This window comes from Fusarium solani (genome assembly GCF_023522795.1).
Source record: "Fusarium solani strain SB1 chromosome Unknown bctg00000016, whole genome shotgun sequence".
Classification (NCBI taxonomy): Eukaryota; Fungi; Ascomycota; class Sordariomycetes; order Hypocreales; family Nectriaceae; genus Fusarium; species Fusarium solani.
Genome location: NW_027072142.1, coordinates 285,276 through 302,854, shown reverse-complemented (window position 1 = coordinate 302,854; position 17,579 = coordinate 285,276). Strand labels below are relative to the sequence as shown.

At 49.1% G+C, this 17,579-nt stretch overlaps 5 protein-coding genes across 5 annotated transcripts; 3 read left to right on the top strand and 2 right to left on the bottom strand.

Annotated features, from left to right (window-relative positions):
- Positions 1-701: 701 nt before the first annotated feature.
- On the top strand, positions 702-2,060 carry MRS44_018451 (uncharacterized protein; the record flags this gene model as incomplete). Its single annotated transcript, XM_046273259.2, has 1 exon — positions 702-2,060. The coding sequence occupies one exon, from the start codon at positions 702-704 to the stop codon at positions 2,058-2,060; it is 1,359 nt and encodes a 452-aa protein (XP_046123826.2).
- Positions 2,061-3,587: 1,527 nt separating this feature from the next.
- MRS44_018450 (uncharacterized protein) lies at positions 3,588-5,349 on the top strand (the record flags this gene model as incomplete). Its single annotated transcript, XM_065615933.1, has 4 exons — positions 3,588-4,098; positions 4,161-4,498; positions 4,843-4,953; positions 5,017-5,349. The coding sequence occupies 4 exons, from the start codon at positions 3,588-3,590 to the stop codon at positions 5,347-5,349; spliced, it is 1,293 nt and encodes a 430-aa protein (XP_065472005.1).
- A 201-nt stretch (positions 5,350-5,550) lies between these two features.
- MRS44_018449 (uncharacterized protein) lies at positions 5,551-10,076 on the bottom strand (the record flags this gene model as incomplete). The annotated part of the gene is made up of 8 exons (XM_065615932.1): positions 5,551-6,003; positions 6,071-6,314; positions 6,483-6,557; positions 6,604-6,807; positions 7,133-7,543; positions 8,307-8,457; positions 8,514-9,564; positions 9,609-10,076. 8 exons carry the CDS (start codon positions 10,074-10,076, stop codon positions 5,551-5,553), a joined length of 3,057 nt encoding a protein of 1,018 aa, XP_065472004.1.
- Positions 10,077-13,523: 3,447 nt separating this feature from the next.
- MRS44_018448 (uncharacterized protein) lies at positions 13,524-14,737 on the top strand (the record flags this gene model as incomplete). Its single annotated transcript, XM_065615931.1, has 4 exons — positions 13,524-13,688; positions 13,735-14,472; positions 14,551-14,624; positions 14,677-14,737. The coding sequence occupies 4 exons, from the start codon at positions 13,524-13,526 to the stop codon at positions 14,735-14,737; spliced, it is 1,038 nt and encodes a 345-aa protein (XP_065472003.1).
- A 1,126-nt stretch (positions 14,738-15,863) lies between these two features.
- MRS44_018447 (uncharacterized protein) lies at positions 15,864-16,403 on the bottom strand (the record flags this gene model as incomplete). The annotated part of the gene is made up of 1 exon (XM_065615930.1): positions 15,864-16,403. One exon carries the CDS (start codon positions 16,401-16,403, stop codon positions 15,864-15,866), a length of 540 nt encoding a protein of 179 aa, XP_065472002.1.
- Between the last annotated feature and the right edge of the window lie 1,176 nt (positions 16,404-17,579).

Genomic DNA, 17,579 nt, shown 5'->3' with positions numbered 1-17,579 from the left:
TATAAACTCACAATCTGAGCTTTGATTTGCATTTCGCGATTGCAACTCACTTGCTTCAGACATCGCGAAGGTCTGACTGGCCATTCCTCTTCCATTCCCAACGAAAAGCAGCTTGGTGAGCCCGTGGTGGTTAACGCAGTAATCTTATCGAGAACTGGGCTCGGCCCATTCTCATAGAGCAAAGCCAAATGTCTGACCAGATTCTACTACGCACTCTTTGGCCCGTCAAATTAAATGCAACGACGATATCTCCGATGCCGAATATATATCGCAGATTGAAGGGGCGTATCAGAGGAGGCTAGACTCGGTGGTATCACTAATATTCCTATCAACAAAATTTAATATCACAGCATTCTATGGGCTATGTGCTTGGAGCTAGCTATGCGTCAGCCTAAGGTTAAGCCCTTTAGCTGGGGCTTGCCTTGGTAGCTCAATTAAGCCGTCATTCTAAAATCCAACTCTCATCCACACCTTCAATCGCGTTAGAGCGAATCAAGCTATGATGTTCCAAAAAGAAATTAAAAAATTAGATCTTCAAACGTAACCAAAGAGCGTATTAAAAATCCATCAATAGCCCGTTATCTCCGCTCGATTGATCTTATCTTATAATACACCGACGGCGAAAAACTCCGAGAACATCCGGAAATAGCCGAAGTCAACAATTGGCCGAGACTATAAAGAGAGGCAAACATGCTGTCGTAATGGCATATCTTTCCGCAATCTCATCAAGGTATTTCAAGGGCTTGCACATCCTTCTCACCAAGTCATTAATCTCTTTGTTCAAACTCACCACTATTATGGCGCAATTGAAGGTTCTCATCTGTGGCGCCGGCATCGCTGGCCAAGCGCTTGCATTTTGGCTCTCAAAAATCGACGTGGATGTTACAATCATTGAGCGTTTTCCTGGCTTACGTTCCATGGGTCTGCAGTTGGGTCTACGGGGGCCAGGCATTGAAGTCCTGAAGCGCATGGGTCTTGAAGAGGCGTTTCGGAAAAAAACAGTCCAGGAACAAGGTCTCGAGGCGGTAAACAACTCCGGCAGACGAATTGCCTATTTTCCAGCAAATAGGAGCGGCCAAGGGCTACAAAGTTTCACAACGGATTTCGAAATCATGAGAGGAGATCTCTGTCAGCTTTTGCAGGATTCTTGTAAAGATCGTGTGAAATATATATTCGGAACGACTATCGAGAGCTTCGACCAGAGAGATGGCGTCGTTGATGTTTCCTTCTCGGATGGAAAGAAGGATCAGTTTGACCTCCTTGTTGGCGCCGATGGCCAGGGATCTCGCATCCGCAGAACGTTGCTCGGGCCTGGTGTTCAGGATCCAACTGAGTATCTCGGCGTCTACATTGCCTACTTCACCATACCCAAACCACTTCAAAGAGGAGAAGAATACAAAAGCGCAATTTATATTGGTACCGACAGGCGCTTTGTGTTTACTCGCCGCTACAGGAGTTCCCGAATCCAGGTTTACATGGCTTGGAAGACCAAGTCGGACAGAATGAAACATATCCGCAAGGGCGACGTCGAAAGCGAGAAACAAGCTTTTTTCCATACTTTCAAAGGAGCGGGGTGGGACACTGATGCATTCCTGGAAGGAATGTTGGCCACTGATGATTTCTACTGCGAACGCTTGGGTGTTGTGAGGCTGGATGCTTGGTCTGAAGGTCACGTGGCCCTTCTCGGAGACGCTGCATATTGCCCATCAGCGAGTACTGGAATGGGAACTACTTCCAGCATGGTTGGAGCTTACGTGCTGGCTGGAGAGATCGAGAAACAGTGCGGACGGTCGGGAAATAGGAACGGGCTATTGGACGCGCTCAAGGCTTATGAGGACAAGTTTCGTCCTTTCGTGAGCCAAGTTCAGGAGGGCATATCGGAAGACCAAGTATATTGGGGGAAGATACCGTCCTCAGCATTTGGTGTCGCGATCATCAACCTTGTTCTCTGGCTGGCCGCGTTCTTGAGGTTGGATGTCATTAGCAAGTGGCTCCTTCGTGAGGACGTCCAGAACTGGGACCTTCCAGACTATGACCGGATGGCGTATGGATCGAAGTAGTGCTGAAGAGGAGCTACTCCGTATGTCAACGTGCCTGTGGGTGCGAGGGCCTGGAGTCGGTATCTAACTTGAGGAGCTGTGGTATAAGGGTCCGGTATGAATACAATACAGGTTGAGTCCGAATACAAGACGTTGCGCAAATGCATCAAGAGGAAGATGAGGCCTGTGGCTTGCGTCATGTTTTCTTGTTGAAACGAATAAGTTAATTGTGTTGTTGTTAGTTCTAAGTTACATGTATCCGAGAGGAGCACAGCTCCTTACATAGTATCCACATCCCAGCCATTAGCAGATCGGACCACCTTAGTCACACGGTCTCAACACGACGTACGCACGCGGACCGGACGGAATCAGTCACAAAACAACACAACAGCATGCTCTGAAATAATAGTACGATGTTTACATCATCTCCCGTGTCAACCAAGTTTTGCGGAGCAAAACCAATTGCACAATTTTCAATTCCGGAATCCATTTCTTGAAGCCGGTTTGAACTAGGAACAAACTGCGAATCGTGACTCTGCTTTGTATATACCTTGCTGATCATCCTAATCCTTAGTTGTTCTAGTTTACCTCTTGTTGGAAAATCCGGGAATTCCCCTTCCCTTCAGGATTCAGACTGTTAGTCTGAAAGTCCTAGATTTAGAGTTCAAAGTCCTAGATGAAATCATTTAGAGATACAAACCCGAGGAGAACTATCATTTCAATAATTAACAACAAGCTTAATAAATATATATGATCCACTCAGCACTACTGCGCAATATAAACAACAGGTTATGAGCCCGGGTTAGCAAACACCAGGTTTCTCAAGCAGCACGTTAAAATACAAAACAGGGCTTTCTCCCGAAAGACACCCATTCAGGGCCAGGTTCACGGCGCTCAGTATTGAGAAAGCGGAGTGAGGGAGTACCTAAAGGTTACCAGAAGGAGTAGGAAACTTCTGTAAGAAAGTCGATTCTGTGCTACCGGGGAAACACACGCGCAAGCTATACCATCCAGGACCACCTAATGCATAGCCCCACTGTCGCATATCACGACTAGGTTCGTGCGACTGGATATGAAACTCGGCCCGTACTTTGGGGTCATGTATCCGGTTTCACATCTAGCTTGTCGCATCAAGGATTCCAATCCTAACGACATGAGCTTAAATAGCTGTGCCTGAACGCATGGCTGTTCAATTTCCTTTGTTCTTCAGAAAATTCTCATCAATTGATTGGTGCCATCAATGATCCCTGTGGAGCCAATTGTCTGACACCCACCTGATGCATCACCAAAATTCCGGTCCTTCCATACGAAACTAAATCTTTAAAAGCGTCGCATTGGCTCTGAAACAAAGTGACTCACGAACTGAGACATGTATTATCATTTTTCTCCCGCGGGAATCTGATATCGGATTGTTTTTTTCCCGTTCCGAGACGTGGCTTGGTTCTTTAGTCCTTTGAAAAAATTCCAGTTTCACCTAACCTACCTTTTGAGACGACACATACTCAGGTAGGCATATCCCCTGGGGTACGAGGCGCAATCCCTGACCCAATGGCTCAAAATGACTACACTGAAGACTACGTAGCCGATGCTCTATTTGATGTCACTGATAGAGGCCTATCGCAGACTGAGGCGGCCCAGAAACGTGGAGTACCTCAGTGGACCATTTCTAGAAGACTTTCCGGTCAAGCGAGCAGGAATGAACGTATCCAGACTCACCAGCGTATCTCCAAGCTCCAAGAAGAGACTATACTTCGTTGGGCGCTGCGACAAGAGTCTCTGGGCTATGCTCTATCACACAGCCAGCTCCGCGCCGGTGTTGAGGCCATCCTCAAACGACAAGGTGATAACAAACCATTGGGCAAGCACTGGACCACGAGGTTCGTCAAACGTCACCCAAGTCTATCCGCCAAGCTTGGAAAGCGCCAGGAAGCTGCCAGATTTAACGGCCTTACTCCGAAGGCTGTCAACTGGTACTTAGATATCCGGGAGAACGAGTACGGCTGGATCAAATCTGAGAACACGGTTAATGTGGGTGAGGGTGGCATAATGGCGGGCTTCGGTAAGTCCTCTATAAGATCTCTACTGGTTCTTGCAGGTTATAACGAATTGGTCGTCCATAAGGCCTGGATAGCCTCGTAATCGGGAGCTCTGATTCGAAGAAGAAGGCGTTGAAGGGCTCCCAGTCGCGCACTTGGACCTCATTCATCGAGGCTGTTACCGCAACTGGCCGCGCTCTGAAACCGGGGATTATCTTTAAAGGGAAAGAGCTTCAGAAGCAGTGGTTTCTCGACGAATTCAAATTGATAGCCGACTGGCACTACATCACATCCCCGAACGGCTGGACCGACAACCATATAGCTCTCGAGTGGTTGAAAGACGTCTATCTACCTCAAACGGAGTCTTGTGATGCATCGGATGCGAGGCTAATTATCCTTGACGGTCACGGAAGCCATGTGCAGGTGAGCCTTTTGATGTTTTCGCCACGCAGTTACCCGCCATAGGGTCGCTAACGAGCAGTCAGGACGAGTGGATGGCGACGTGCTTTCTGAACAACGTCTACTGCTGTTACCTACCAGCACATTGCTCTCATGGTTTGCAGCCGCTAGATAATGGAATTTTCGATATCATTAAAGGAGCATATCGAAAAGAACTCTAAAAGCTAGCTAGTTTAACCGATTCTGCACCGTTTGACAAAGTGAATTTTATTCGGGCATACGCGAAAGCCAGGGAGGCAGGCGTGATAAGAGAGATTATCTTAGCCGGCCGGAGGTTTACAGGAAACTGGCCTATAAGTCGTCACAAGGCTCTAACACATCCTGAAATTCAACCGGACAAAGAAAAAGTGGTGGAACAGTTCAAGACGCCGAGCCCTCCTCAGTTGCACTCAGATGATACGCCGAAAACGAGCCGCCAGGTGAGAGATTTGGCCAAACACCGAAGTCGTCCAACCAGGTAGAAGTACAGTAAGATCGCGAAGGGGCTGGAAGCTTTAGAGATGAAGGTGGCCGTTCAGAATGCGCGGATTACTGGGCTGGAGGAGCAGGTGTCCCAGCTGCGGCGAGGGAAGAAAAGAAAGGCGGTACCGAACCCGAACCGACGATTCATGGCTCTGGCGGAGGCTCTAGCGGCTGGAGAAGCTCTTCTTGACTCAAAGGAGGCAGAAATAGAGGTGGATGTGGATGAGGAGGTCGAGTCGGTGATTGAGGTGGGTGTCGGATCAGAGGATGAAAGTGACGACTTTAGGGTCGTAACAAAGCACTGCCAGCGCACACGGAGCGGTCGGGAGGTCAAAAAACCACGCAGAGAGTAAAAATTGATCAATTTTCTAGAGTCTCTCTCCAAGGCTTCGCTTTTTAATTGACGACCTGGTGTTTTGTGCACGCATCAAAATTTGGATTTTGTGTGGGCGGAGCGAAATTTTGGTTATCCATTAGGTGGGGTTATCCATTAGGTGGTCCTGGATGGTACTGCTTCTGTGCCTTACGAGAAGGGTAGAGTCAAGGCTGCATCTTCAAACCGACTCTTCTGCCCGTTGATCCACCAAAAACCTCAACAATCCCCTCTGCAACGCACAAGGGGCAGCACCACCATGATTCTCAGCCTCAAACTCCCACTGCCAAACCCCTCTCAGATGGGGCGACTTTTCCATCCTCGCCACCAACGCAAGTGCATGATCCTTCATCTTCCTCAGCGCCGCCCCCTTCTGCTTCTTGTCAAACTTCTCATCCGACTCGCCGGATAATCTGATCAGAGTCTGCTCAGCACCGCCAAACATGGCCAGCAGCCGCGGGGCTCGGCCGGCAGGGGGCTCGAGCTTGTTGAACTGCTCTTCTTGCTCTCGCACGATGCACTGGTTGTTGAACCAGATGGAGGGACTAGCTGCGATGAAGGTGTCGAATGCATCTGGCCTTGTGAAGAGGGCGTTGAGGGCGAAGAGGCCTCCGTAAGAGTGGCCGAAGAGAGCCTTGGGGCCTGTTTTGAAGTGGGAAGAGCGTGTTTTCAACGTGTGACTGTATATCGTTCTGGATGACGTCTAAAAAGTCGGAAGCGCCACCGAAAGGACCCAGCGACGGCTTCCCATCGGGGCCAGGCGGAATATCGTACATCCCGTCGGAAGAGGCGGGGGTTAAATCGCCATTGCGTCGCTTGTCAAAGACGCATGTTTTATTAGGATAGCCAACCGCGACGAGGACAGCTCGAGTGTGGTGAGTAATTTCCAGGCGACGGGCAATATCTGTGGCAGTGAAGAAGTAGGCGTTTCCGTCAACAATGTAACTATAGTGAGTGCATCAGTTAAATGTCTTTTGGAGGTGAGGCTTTTCTTTCATTGTGGAGACGGGTGTGATATCATCTTTTGGCGGTGCGCGCTCATGGCCCCAGCACAGAGGCCATGAGACTTGGACCAGGTAATCGCCTCTTCTAGTTGGGAAGGTAAACTGGCACGAGTTGTGCGCGTTGGCGTGTTCGAATGCAAAGGGTAGTTGAGTCATGTTGGCGAGGCTGTGGTTCCTTTGGTGGCTGTGAGATGAAGATTTAGGTGTGTCTGATGATCAGATAAGATTACCTAGGCGAGTCGACCGAACCAACGAGATTATCGTGGGTGGAGCGACGAGGCTGGGGTGATTGGGATTGGGTGAGTGTGAAAGCGGTTATTCTTTGGGGAATTACCCAGATAGTCGTGGTGATGATCTCCGTGGTTTGTGCCGAGAGGGTGGACGGCTGATCGATCTGTCGTGTCGAGTGAAACACTGGCATTTGATGATCCGTTCTAACAGTAACAGGCGCGAAATGAGCATAAGTTATTAACTGATACTAAATTTAGGAATGTGACGTGACAGCCATCAAAGCACAATCCAAAGCCTGTTTGTTTTTGTTATCTGGCAACTCGGCTGTAATGCGTCATTAACCTTGTTGTCTTAGATAGCTCAACGCCCAATTCCGATAGTGTCGCGGGTCACAATCCCGAGCCAGCCCATGTGGTGTAAGTGATTAGTGCCGTTTAGCTCCTTGCCTCAATGCTTGTATCTCGCATAATAATACGGGTGCACAAGATATTCTACGAGCCAGTATAAGTGTGATGGATAACTAATTACCGCTTGTTCGGCTGCTCTTTAGACGGATATTCACCACGTCCAATCCCTTGTCCAGCCTCCCACATGTAGTAGCATTCACAGATATCTTGGCATTGGCTCTCGTCTTGCCGTCCCATGCACGTGGGCCCGCCAACGAGCTCAACTTGAGTTATCTGGCGTGGGGCCGCGTAACTAGAATAGAGCCAATTCTTGTATCCAGAATAACCTTGACGGCTTCCGGCATGAGGTCTCTTGGATGCAAGCTTGTTTAAAAGTCGGGGCTCCTGCTCAAGATCAATAGTGATTAGTTTGCAACGTATGGCGCCTGCGTGAGAAGGCAACATCTGGACCAGGCGGATACTGGTTGCCGTCGTGAGGGGAACATATTGGAAAGCGGGGGGTTCGGGAACATGATTGAGTTCGACACGGGAGCTATGGTGGTTTTTATTGTCTGCCATGAGGCTTGGAAGGTCCGAGGAATAAACTTTTAGCGAAGAGTGATATTTTTCGTTGAACTCTATGGAGATAATCCGTGATGTGCTTAGGCTGCAGGCTGCGAGCTATTTCTTCCAAAGCAAATGGTAAATTATTTGAGTATTTTTGGCTTCTTCAATATGATCGCACTCCTATCAGTGAAACTAGTTATGTCGGGCGCCTACTCAGCGTCAAGCAGCAATCTGTAAAAACGAGGCAGTTGTCTGTAGACCAATGGTAGAATCCACCCTTGCATCTGGGCTCAATCAAGCCTTGGCAGGGCGACAGGCCGTGGCCCACAGCCCTTCACTGAGGCCCTACTGAAGTGACCACGCTTAGCGCCTAACCTTGTGATGGTCCACCCAGCTGAAAGAACCTCGCAGAACCCTGTTTGAATACGGTATGGATACATGTGTACATCTGAAACCGATGAAAGTGACTGGGGACTCGATTACCATGTAAGTGAACGTGTCTATTGACTTAAATATGGAATCAATTAGTAAAGACACATGGGATTATAGCCAATCCCAGGCGCGATACGTTTTAATATCATCGTGAGTATCTATGAACTCTCCAAATAAATTGGTGTTAAGGTGAATACTAACCGACTCAAATGATAAAGTTTGTATCTAGTGTATAGTATGATAATGCGGCCCGTAGGAACCGCGGTATTAAACTAATTAACGGAGGAAGAGGCAATTCAGCGATGCTATTACCTCACCAGTCCAAACTAGGCGCCAACTGGGCAAACATGTCGATAGCCTCAGGCCTCCAAGTATCCGGTTGCAGAGAGACTCCATTCTCAGCACTGAAAACTAGATTCGTTGGATTGCCTCGGGAGTATCGTGGCCACCTCACTTTCAAATCGGAAACTGCTGAACGTTAGAGAAATATTTTTCTTCGCATGTTATAGACATGCATGACTCACTTCGGTGATGGTTAGGAGATCCTGTAACCACAAAGCTGATCCACATACGGCTCATGACCTCCACTAACTTTATATACTTTTGCCTTTTCCTAGGTTCGGATGGGAACGGGTCTGTATCCCAACCAACAGCTTCAGTATTGGCGAAAACATAAGGGATTTCTTGGAAATGAGCGGCGCCGAATATCGTGGAATTGAGGTTCGCGGGCGGAGTGTCGAAGAAATAGCTGTAGCTTGGCGTGCCATGTTCGGCCCATCTCTGATTGGCGATCCGCCGACCAGCAGCAAAAGCAGCGTCTCCGTACCAGAGGGTTGCCTTGCCATAGAAGGCCCCCAGCTGAGGACCTGGATTAGGCAGAACATTGTCTAAGCCTGCAGAAGAGGGCCTGTTGACCTCACTCTGATACAGCTTGGACCACTTGGTAAAGACTGCCTCATCCACTGGTCGTCCTAGGTATCCCTTGGCAAACGTGAAAAGCTCCTTATCAGTGTTTACAGGCAGAGAGCCGAACAATTGAAATAGAGACGTCCCTTCGTTTCTATTAGACCCAATCAGAAGAGGAACTTTGATGAATGACCCCGCCTCGAGAAGGCGAGAGCTGGTCGAGGTAAAGAGCTCTCCATCAACGACCCAAGATAGAGGAAGAAGCAGGCTGATCTTTCTCAAGGTTTCGGCAGGTAGAGCGCGTAGACAAGACAACTGATCCGCTGCTTTGGCACAGCCTGTTTCCGATATTACTTTATCGGAGTAGGCCTTCCTCTCGGCTGCGTTGCGATAGGGAGAAAAAGATAGAGGACCTCCGCTTTGTGCGATAGCATTGTTGAAAAGCCCCTCGTCTCGACCTCCATATGCGATGAGATGCTGACCTACAGAGGTAGCACCTGCTGATTCACCCGCAATAGTGACTCGTGAAGGGTCACCGCCGAATTGTGCGATGTTTTCCTGGATCCAGCGAAGCGCTTGACGCTGATCGTGGAGGAAAACGTTGGGGGCCCAGCCTTGGCTGCAGCCGGGCCATTCATCATGCCGAAAACGCCTAGGCGATAGTTGAAGCTTATAAAGATGATTGGGGTGCCCATTCGCACCGAGGTATTGACTAAAAATGAGCCGTTGTATCTAGGATCAGTGGCGCCACCTTCAGCGTAGCCACCACCCGGGATCCAGGCAAAGACAGGAAGTTTTCGAGACTTATGGATGCCAGACGGACGAATGATGTTAAGCTGGAGGCAGTCTTCGCTCATGGATGCTGTCGTGTTTTGACTGAATCCTATCAGGCCCAGATAGTTGCCAATGCAGTACGGCCCAGATGTCTTGGCTGATTTGATGCCTTTCCAGGGCTTTGGAGGCTGTGGCATGCTGAAACGTAGGTTACCAGTCGGGCTTGCTGCAAAGGGTACCCCGAGGAATGCATCTTGGTGACGGATCGGATCATACGAGCCTTCTAGCGTCCCGTTTCTGATCTTGACTACGGGACTGGGGGTGTAGATTGTTTGATGAGCCCAAGATAGTGAAGTAAGGAAAGAGAGCGCCCACAAAACGTGGATACTGGAACTCATAAAACCCATTGCGGTGATGACCAGTACACGGAGGCTCCTATCAGCGTGACAAGTTCAGTGCCTTATCATTGCGGAAATGTGCATTATATGCCGACTGAAGGATTGAGTCGCGAATCAGCGGATCAAAGTGAGCCGGGAATACTACATGCCATTACAAATCTACCTCCGATCCAGTGAAAATTACATAAAAGAGCCGGCCGGTGGTTGATGCGCAATATGATTACTGAACGAATCACGGCTCCTGCTATCCAAGGTTCCAGGGCAGCGTCAGGCTGGCATTTTGTTACCCCGGTTATCCACATTTCAAATTGGTTCGGTCTAATTATTTAAACATCCCGTAGGCTCGGTAGTTGGGACTTTTAAAACACCGAGATGGCAGGGCTAGCGGCCTTTTTGTTTCGAAACCTTATTTCTAGGAAAATTATCGCCCAGCGGGATTGCCTTTCTCAACTTCTTCTGTGATAAACACGTGAAAGGGTCTCTCGGGTGAACGCCAATAGTACAACTCCGATAACATTGCTAAATCTGTAAAGCATAGGGATACTCAATCGACTTTATGTCCCATACAGTAAGGAGTTATCTTGCATGCGGCCGAAAACTTATATGCTTAGGTGCTTAGGCAACGCGTACTTCAATAGCAGTAAAGAAGGTGGAAATCTTCCTTCATTATTTCATTATCAGGGCGTGATGTGATATTAAGCGTGTGCGGTTGATACATAAACTCCGTAGAATAAATCGTCTTCCAGTTGGCTTCATTTCGGATTTCACGTTTCGCTCCTTGATGTTAATAAGCGGGTCTCGATCGGAAGATGGAAACGCAATCACTCAACTAGGGTGTTGCACTACCCTTGAAGCATCACTCGCACATCGGCTGTCCGGCAATGTCCGGAGCAGCCCTCAAACGGCTTGGCGCGCGACAAGAAACGTGCGACTGGCTTTAACTATGCCTTTTAGGTCTATGAGCATGGAATTATGCTTTTCTCTAGCTAGGATGTCGGTTCCTCGAAATCAGGTCGTCAAAGAGATGGGTGATAATCCCCTGGCAAACAAGAGAAGGGGTGTAAAGGATATCTGGAAGAGCGTAGATGTTGCGTGACGCCTCGCCCTCTAATTGGTCAAGCACAGCCCCTATCGTGGGGCGCTCGGTGGCTCACAAAACCGGCTCTTCAGCCCCTTTCCTTTGTCGAAGAACAAGGCTCTTTATTATCCTCTTTCGTATGCTTGGTCGGTGCAAATAGCTGTTAGTCACAGTAGAACAAGACAGTAAAGAGCAGCAAGCCATGCACTCGGGCACTGACTCGACAGAACAGTGTATTACAGTCAAAGGATAGTAGAATTAAAATCCATTTTCTGTTAAATCTATCTGTAGCAGAAGAAAGAATAAACCAAGGCAAAGAAACAGGGGCGCCATTTTTCTTGGGCTTAGTCAGACAACGCGCCCGGGCGCCAATTTTAAAATTGCGCCCAGGCGCCAGTGTATCAGTCGCCTAGGGAAGCCCCTATGATTGGTAAGCGTTCTCGGATTATATGACTCGCCTTTACCCCGCTTTTAACAGCGGCCGACAAGGTCCGATCGGTTAGCTCAAACTAATCATATCAACGTAGCCAAAACACTCCATCACCGTATCTATACGGCGCCCCATGCGACCCCAGCGTATCTTCCTGTGACGCGACACGGAGGCATGACAAATATGATTAGAAGGCGGAAAGCTCACAGAAAGTCCCGAGAAGGCTGTGTTCAATGCAAGGAGAAGCACGCCAAGGTAACTATCCTCCCTGTGCCATTCCTGCTACTTGCCACGCCGAGGGGAGAACCCACAGCTGAACTTCCTAGTGCAATGAGGTCCATCCACGATGCCTTCAATGCGAGCGGGCCAACGTCGTGTGCAGCTTCTCGTCTCCTACCCTGAACAAGCCGCCACTGAACGAGGACAGCATAGCTGATCTCGAATTGCTGGAGCACTGGCACCGGTATCCCGTCACAGGCGACATGACGGAGACTACGAAGCAGCTGCAATACAACCTTGTTCGCTTGGGCTTCTCTCACCACTACTTGCTGAATAGTATCCTGGGCCTCACAGCCCTTCAGCTCTACAGTGAAGATCGTTCCCAATCTAAGTGGTATGTCAGAGCTGTTGCACACCAGCAAGCCGCAATCACTCGAGCTAGGCCGCATTTCGAATCCCCCAGTCAGGCGCACGAACAAGCTCTGCTGGGGTTTTCCGCTTTCACATCAATGTATGCCGTAGCGGAACCTATCTATCGCCCCAGTAGCGTCCGCTCCGAATCACCATTCGACCCTGTTGAGGAGTTGTTAAAGGCACTTCACTTTAGCAGGTCTACGTTGGTGTTTGTACAGCAGAGCTTCCCCCAGTAGTCGTCTCAGAATCATGGCTTCTCACTAAGTTTGTTGCCAATTACCAAGACACTGGGAATGATCTCGAAACAAGATATCCACAGCTTGCGTTTCTCCAGGGATGCATAGTGCGTCAGTTTGCAGGGGAACAGAAGACAGCATGCCTCCATGCAGTGAAAGCACTCTTCCGCCGTATTGCAGTGCTTTCAGACAACCTCGGAGACCCTGAGCCTGGTAAGATAGTTTGGGGCTGGGGACTTGAGGTATGCCAGACCTTTCTGAATCTGTGCTCAGCTCGACATCCCGTAGCACTCGTTATTCTGGGTTACTTTACTGTCTTAATGAGCTATAATCAGGAGCATTGGTGTCTGAGAGACTGGCCAAGCGGTTTGCTGTGCTACATTAAGGGGGTCCTTGGAGATGAGTGGGAAGATGCCATGAAATGGCCGGGAGGTCTTGTCTTTGGGATAGAAACCTTAGCACCGATAGGCTTGCCGCGGCTACTCGCACCAGCGTAAGATATTAGGAGGTCTAATAGAGAACTGGCGATGGAGAATGTCTCATTCACGTCTTGTCAGCGCCATTCTCGTCTACTTGCGGTCAATCAAATTTCCAGCATCTTATCTTCCCACTTCCCACATACTCCGGATTACCATATGCATAAAGTTTATTAGCGCCGCTGCCCCTGGAGTCCCCCCACACGGGCTAACCGCGCCACCTAGCGAAGCAGGCCGTATCAATACGGGCAGTGATCCACTAGCTGTACACAACCGCATGCTCATTAAATACAGCTATTCTAAGTCTCTCAGCACCAGCCATGATATTGCGGTGTACGACTTAGTCATGTTCTCCCCGAGGAAATCGCGAGGAAGTTCAACGCAATTCTTACATCCCCGTGTGAATTGGTCAGCAGCGTAATGAAGGCGGAGTGATCAACATGTTCATAATCAAAGCAAGGCTGGAGGAAAGCTATCATGTTATATATAGGATCAAGCATCCTACCCACGTATCAACCGACCCATTAAGCAACAACTGGATCAAATCTCTTCACGCCTTCATTACATCGATTTCAAATCTCACACCATTCTACTATAATCATCATGTCTTTGCCAAAAACTACAAAGGGTTGGGCGGTCGAGGGTCAGGGCAGCTTCGACAATCTCAAGTTTGACACACAACAGCCTCTCCCTGAGCTCTCCGACAACGAAGTTTTGGTTAGATTCCATGCGGCTTCTCTCAACTTCCGCGATCTCATGATTGCCCAGGTAACTAAACATCCTCTACTGTCACCAATATGACTAACTTGCACAGGGCACTTATCCTTTCGGTGTGAAGCCAAACATCATTCCAGGCTCCGATGGAGCTGGAGAAGTCGTGGCTGTCGGACCTAAGGTCACCCGCTTTGAGAAAGGTTCCAAGGTCGTGACGTTGTTTATGCAAACGTACTATGGTGGACCGTTGACCCCAACGGTCTTGGGATCGGGGGTAGGTGGTTCTATTGATGGCACTCTGCGACAGTACGGTGTTTTCAACGAGAATGGACTGGTGGATATGCCAAGGAACCTCAGTTATCTGGAGGCTGGAACGCTATCTTGCAGCGCCCTCACGGCGTGGAATGCTCTCTACGGGCTCAAGGCAGTCCTTCCCGGCGACTGGGTCTTGACACAGGGTACGGGCGGCGTTAGTATCTCTGCCCTGCAATTTGCAAAGGCGGCAGGTGCTCGAGTTGTTGCCACGACGTCTTCTGCATCCAAGGCTCAGAAACTGAGGGAGCTCGGAGCAGATCATGTCATCAACTACAAGGAGATTCCGAATTGGGGCGAGGAGGCCAAGAGGCTCACCGAAGGTGGTGTTGACTATGTCGTCGAGGTTGGAGGTGCGCATACTGTGACAGAGAGTCTCAAAGCCGTCAACATCGGTGGTCTTGTCACCATCATTGGCTGGATTGGTGGACCGGGAGAAACCGGACCGAGCTTCCCTCAGATCCTGTCCAGCATGGCTGTTGTCAGGGGAATCGTCGTCGGAAGCCGAGATCAATTCGAAACAATGGTACGTACTTTGGCAATGGATTTCCTCCTCCGGGCGGCTTTCGCCAGTTTTCAATTGAGTGGTTACTGACGTGAGAAGATTCGTGCCATTGAGGCTTCCAACATCAAGCCCGTTCTGGACCAGCAGGTCTTCAAGCTCGAGGACCTCAAAGAGTAAGTCGACTACATATCGCAACGATTCATAATCCAAGCTAACCAATTTAAGGGCTTATCAGTACCTGGCAGACCAGAAGCATTTCGGCAAAGTTGCAGTCAAGATTGAGTAGTCATGGTCTATACTGGTTTATTGCTTCCTTAGCTATTCAGTTATGTCTCTTAGGACAAGTTCACATACATCTCAGGATAGATTCTCATCATGGGCCTTATCTATCATCTCCTCCCTCACTTTCCACAATTTGCATCTATTGAGGAAAATTGACTCCTAGCTGCATGTCACTAATACAACTGTAAAACGTAAATAATCTTCTTGTTTATTTCTGCATTAGCCCAAGAAAAGACCAGACGACAAAACCCGGAGTCCTTTGTGTTGTTTGAAGTTCATACTTCGAGATCCTGTATGAGATGTATGTCGCATATCAAGCCCTGGCCCCACTAGTGCAGCTGCCTGCAGGGCAGCTGCTACTGCCTAGAACAGGCAACGCTTTCATTTGTGTATAAAGAGCTGCACGACTCAGTGCATCTTGTCATTGAGTTCTTGCTCCTTAGATAATTCTCATCAATTGACTGGTGCCATCAATGATCCCTGTGGAGCCAATTGTCTGACAATGTATGATATTGTCACGACCTATGTGTCAACCTAGCACCGATACATGAATGCAGACATCGAACAAAAGATCAGTGTAGATTGAGGATCAAAAGGAGCGTGTGATTTCTTATCTAAAGGAGCGACGAGAGTCGGTCTCTTATACCCGTGTTTAGTCTGCCGATTCATAGACAGCAGGCTGTTGCCTGACGCTAGTTGTGGTCGTTCACTCTCATCGTGAACAAGTTCACGATGATCGTGATCCTTGCCTCCAACAGTAAGCGAAGGTCTCCGGAGCTTGACAGCTGGTCGGTAGATCAAGGTCATCACACGAGCGACAATGATGGAAAGGAAAATGCTCAAAGCAGTACATCTCGTTCCCTTGTGAATTGTTTCAGTGAGAATCTTGTATCGTATGTATTAAAACGTGAGTTTGGACCGCTGTCATGCGCCTCAGATATACCGGGTAGTGTGTTGAGTAATTTGCACGTTTTCTGGCGGGTGCCATGTCCACGTTGGTCGTGGTTCCGCTTGCATGAAGCGAAAGATCTGGTAAATCATCAGTATCTTGCAATAGTAGATAAAATTTTGTATCCATCTTACTTTGATCTATACGTTCCCTGTGGAACATCGCTACAACCCTTCTTCTTTCAGGTAACAGACTCAAAGGCATCTGCTCTAGGGCTCAGGCTAATCAGGTCGCCTTTCTGCCGCCTCTTCTGCCTCCGAGCGCGACACCTCGAGGTGCCTTGAATTGTTGTCGCTAGCCACAGAAGCATACCAACTAGGTTAATCCAGACGACAGATCTCACTCTGCTTTGTGACGGCTTGAACCTTTCATTTTTCGGCGGTTTTCCTGAACCTATGTACATCGGCGCAAAGACTGCAAACTGAGCCATCCAGAGAATAAAAAGAAGCCTGTCCAAGATAGTCCAGCGACATTGAATCGTGGTGAGAAACAGGTGGGAGATGCAGACAAGCATGGGCAGCCCGGCCACAAATTCGGCGTAGATCCATGTCGAGTCTGGCTTGACGCCGTCCTGGGTCGCTCGTCGCAGATCGAGTGCGTAGATAACTACGACGACGAGCGCAAACACGCATTGAAGCCCACGCAAGACGGCGCGAATCAACAGGCCCGTGGCACCCTCCTTCTCCCAGTATTCGGCATCGTTCGGCGTCGACGTGGACATTGCGCCCAAGTGAATTTCGGGGGTCGTGGTGAGATGGATCGTGACTTTGTAGGGACCAGTCCGGGAGATTTGGCGCACATAAGTCGATGAGAGGCATAGGGTATCCATCAGAGAAAAGTACATACTTCCTTTTATTTATGTTTTGCCTTTGCATCTGTGCCCCGTGACCGGCACTTCACAGAAACCGGACTTGGCCGAGTCGACTCCACCCCTGCACAGTCCATGGCCGACTTTTGGTGACGAACTGATATCGGGGGGGTACGGAAGCTAGATACTGAAACACCCCACGGCAGATTGAACAGTCCAATACGGAAAGACAGGACATGGGTGGGGATGTAGAGACAGGAATCCTGCAAACGATTCTGCCGTAAATGTTCCGTAGCGTGGGCCACGTTCAAAGTTTAAAGGCGTAAAACAGGCGATTGGATGCAAAAGTGTCACTCGCTCCACTTTAGCCTTTGCGAAGTTTTATTAATAGCGGCCTCAAAAGCAGGATCTACATTCATCGACTCCTGTTTTGTGCGGCCTTTCTTTCCCGGTTTTTGTGGCAGCGAAGAACAAGCCTGGGCTGGGGAGCGATGCGTCTCGTCAGAGTCCTTTCGTCATTATCTTCACCCAGCTTATAACGAACCTGACAATCTGCGTGCATCCATGTCGCGTTGGAGTTATTATGACTCATGGGTTTGTCTCAGGGATGGGAGGACTTCACACCATTTGGCCCATGCACGTTTCCGAGGCGGTACCAGACACATACGTAACGACGGCTCGATAAAGCTCACTCCCTGGACTGCCGAAAAAGAGTGCCGGTCATGGTAGCGCATTGAGTGCGTTTGTGATACAAGCGCTTATTATCAATGTTGCTTGTAGGGATCAATGATGGGTTTAGGTTGTCGGTTTTCGGTTGTGTTTGGAAGGGCTCAGCCAATCAGACCGCGAATAAAATGAACAGCCAATCATACCACGGATAAAACGAGCAGTCTCCACTCAGCGAGCGCGATCTCTGTTCAACAGGAGAGGCAAGCCGGGGCTTGCGCATAGAGCCTTGAGGAACGAAAGCTTTGAGGTCGGTGCGAGATAGGATTTTTGATTTTGATAGTTCGGAAGATGAAGATAAAATGGAGGGGTTTGTAGTTTTCAGTAACTATAGAGTTAGGCTAGATAATAGGCCATTTCTGT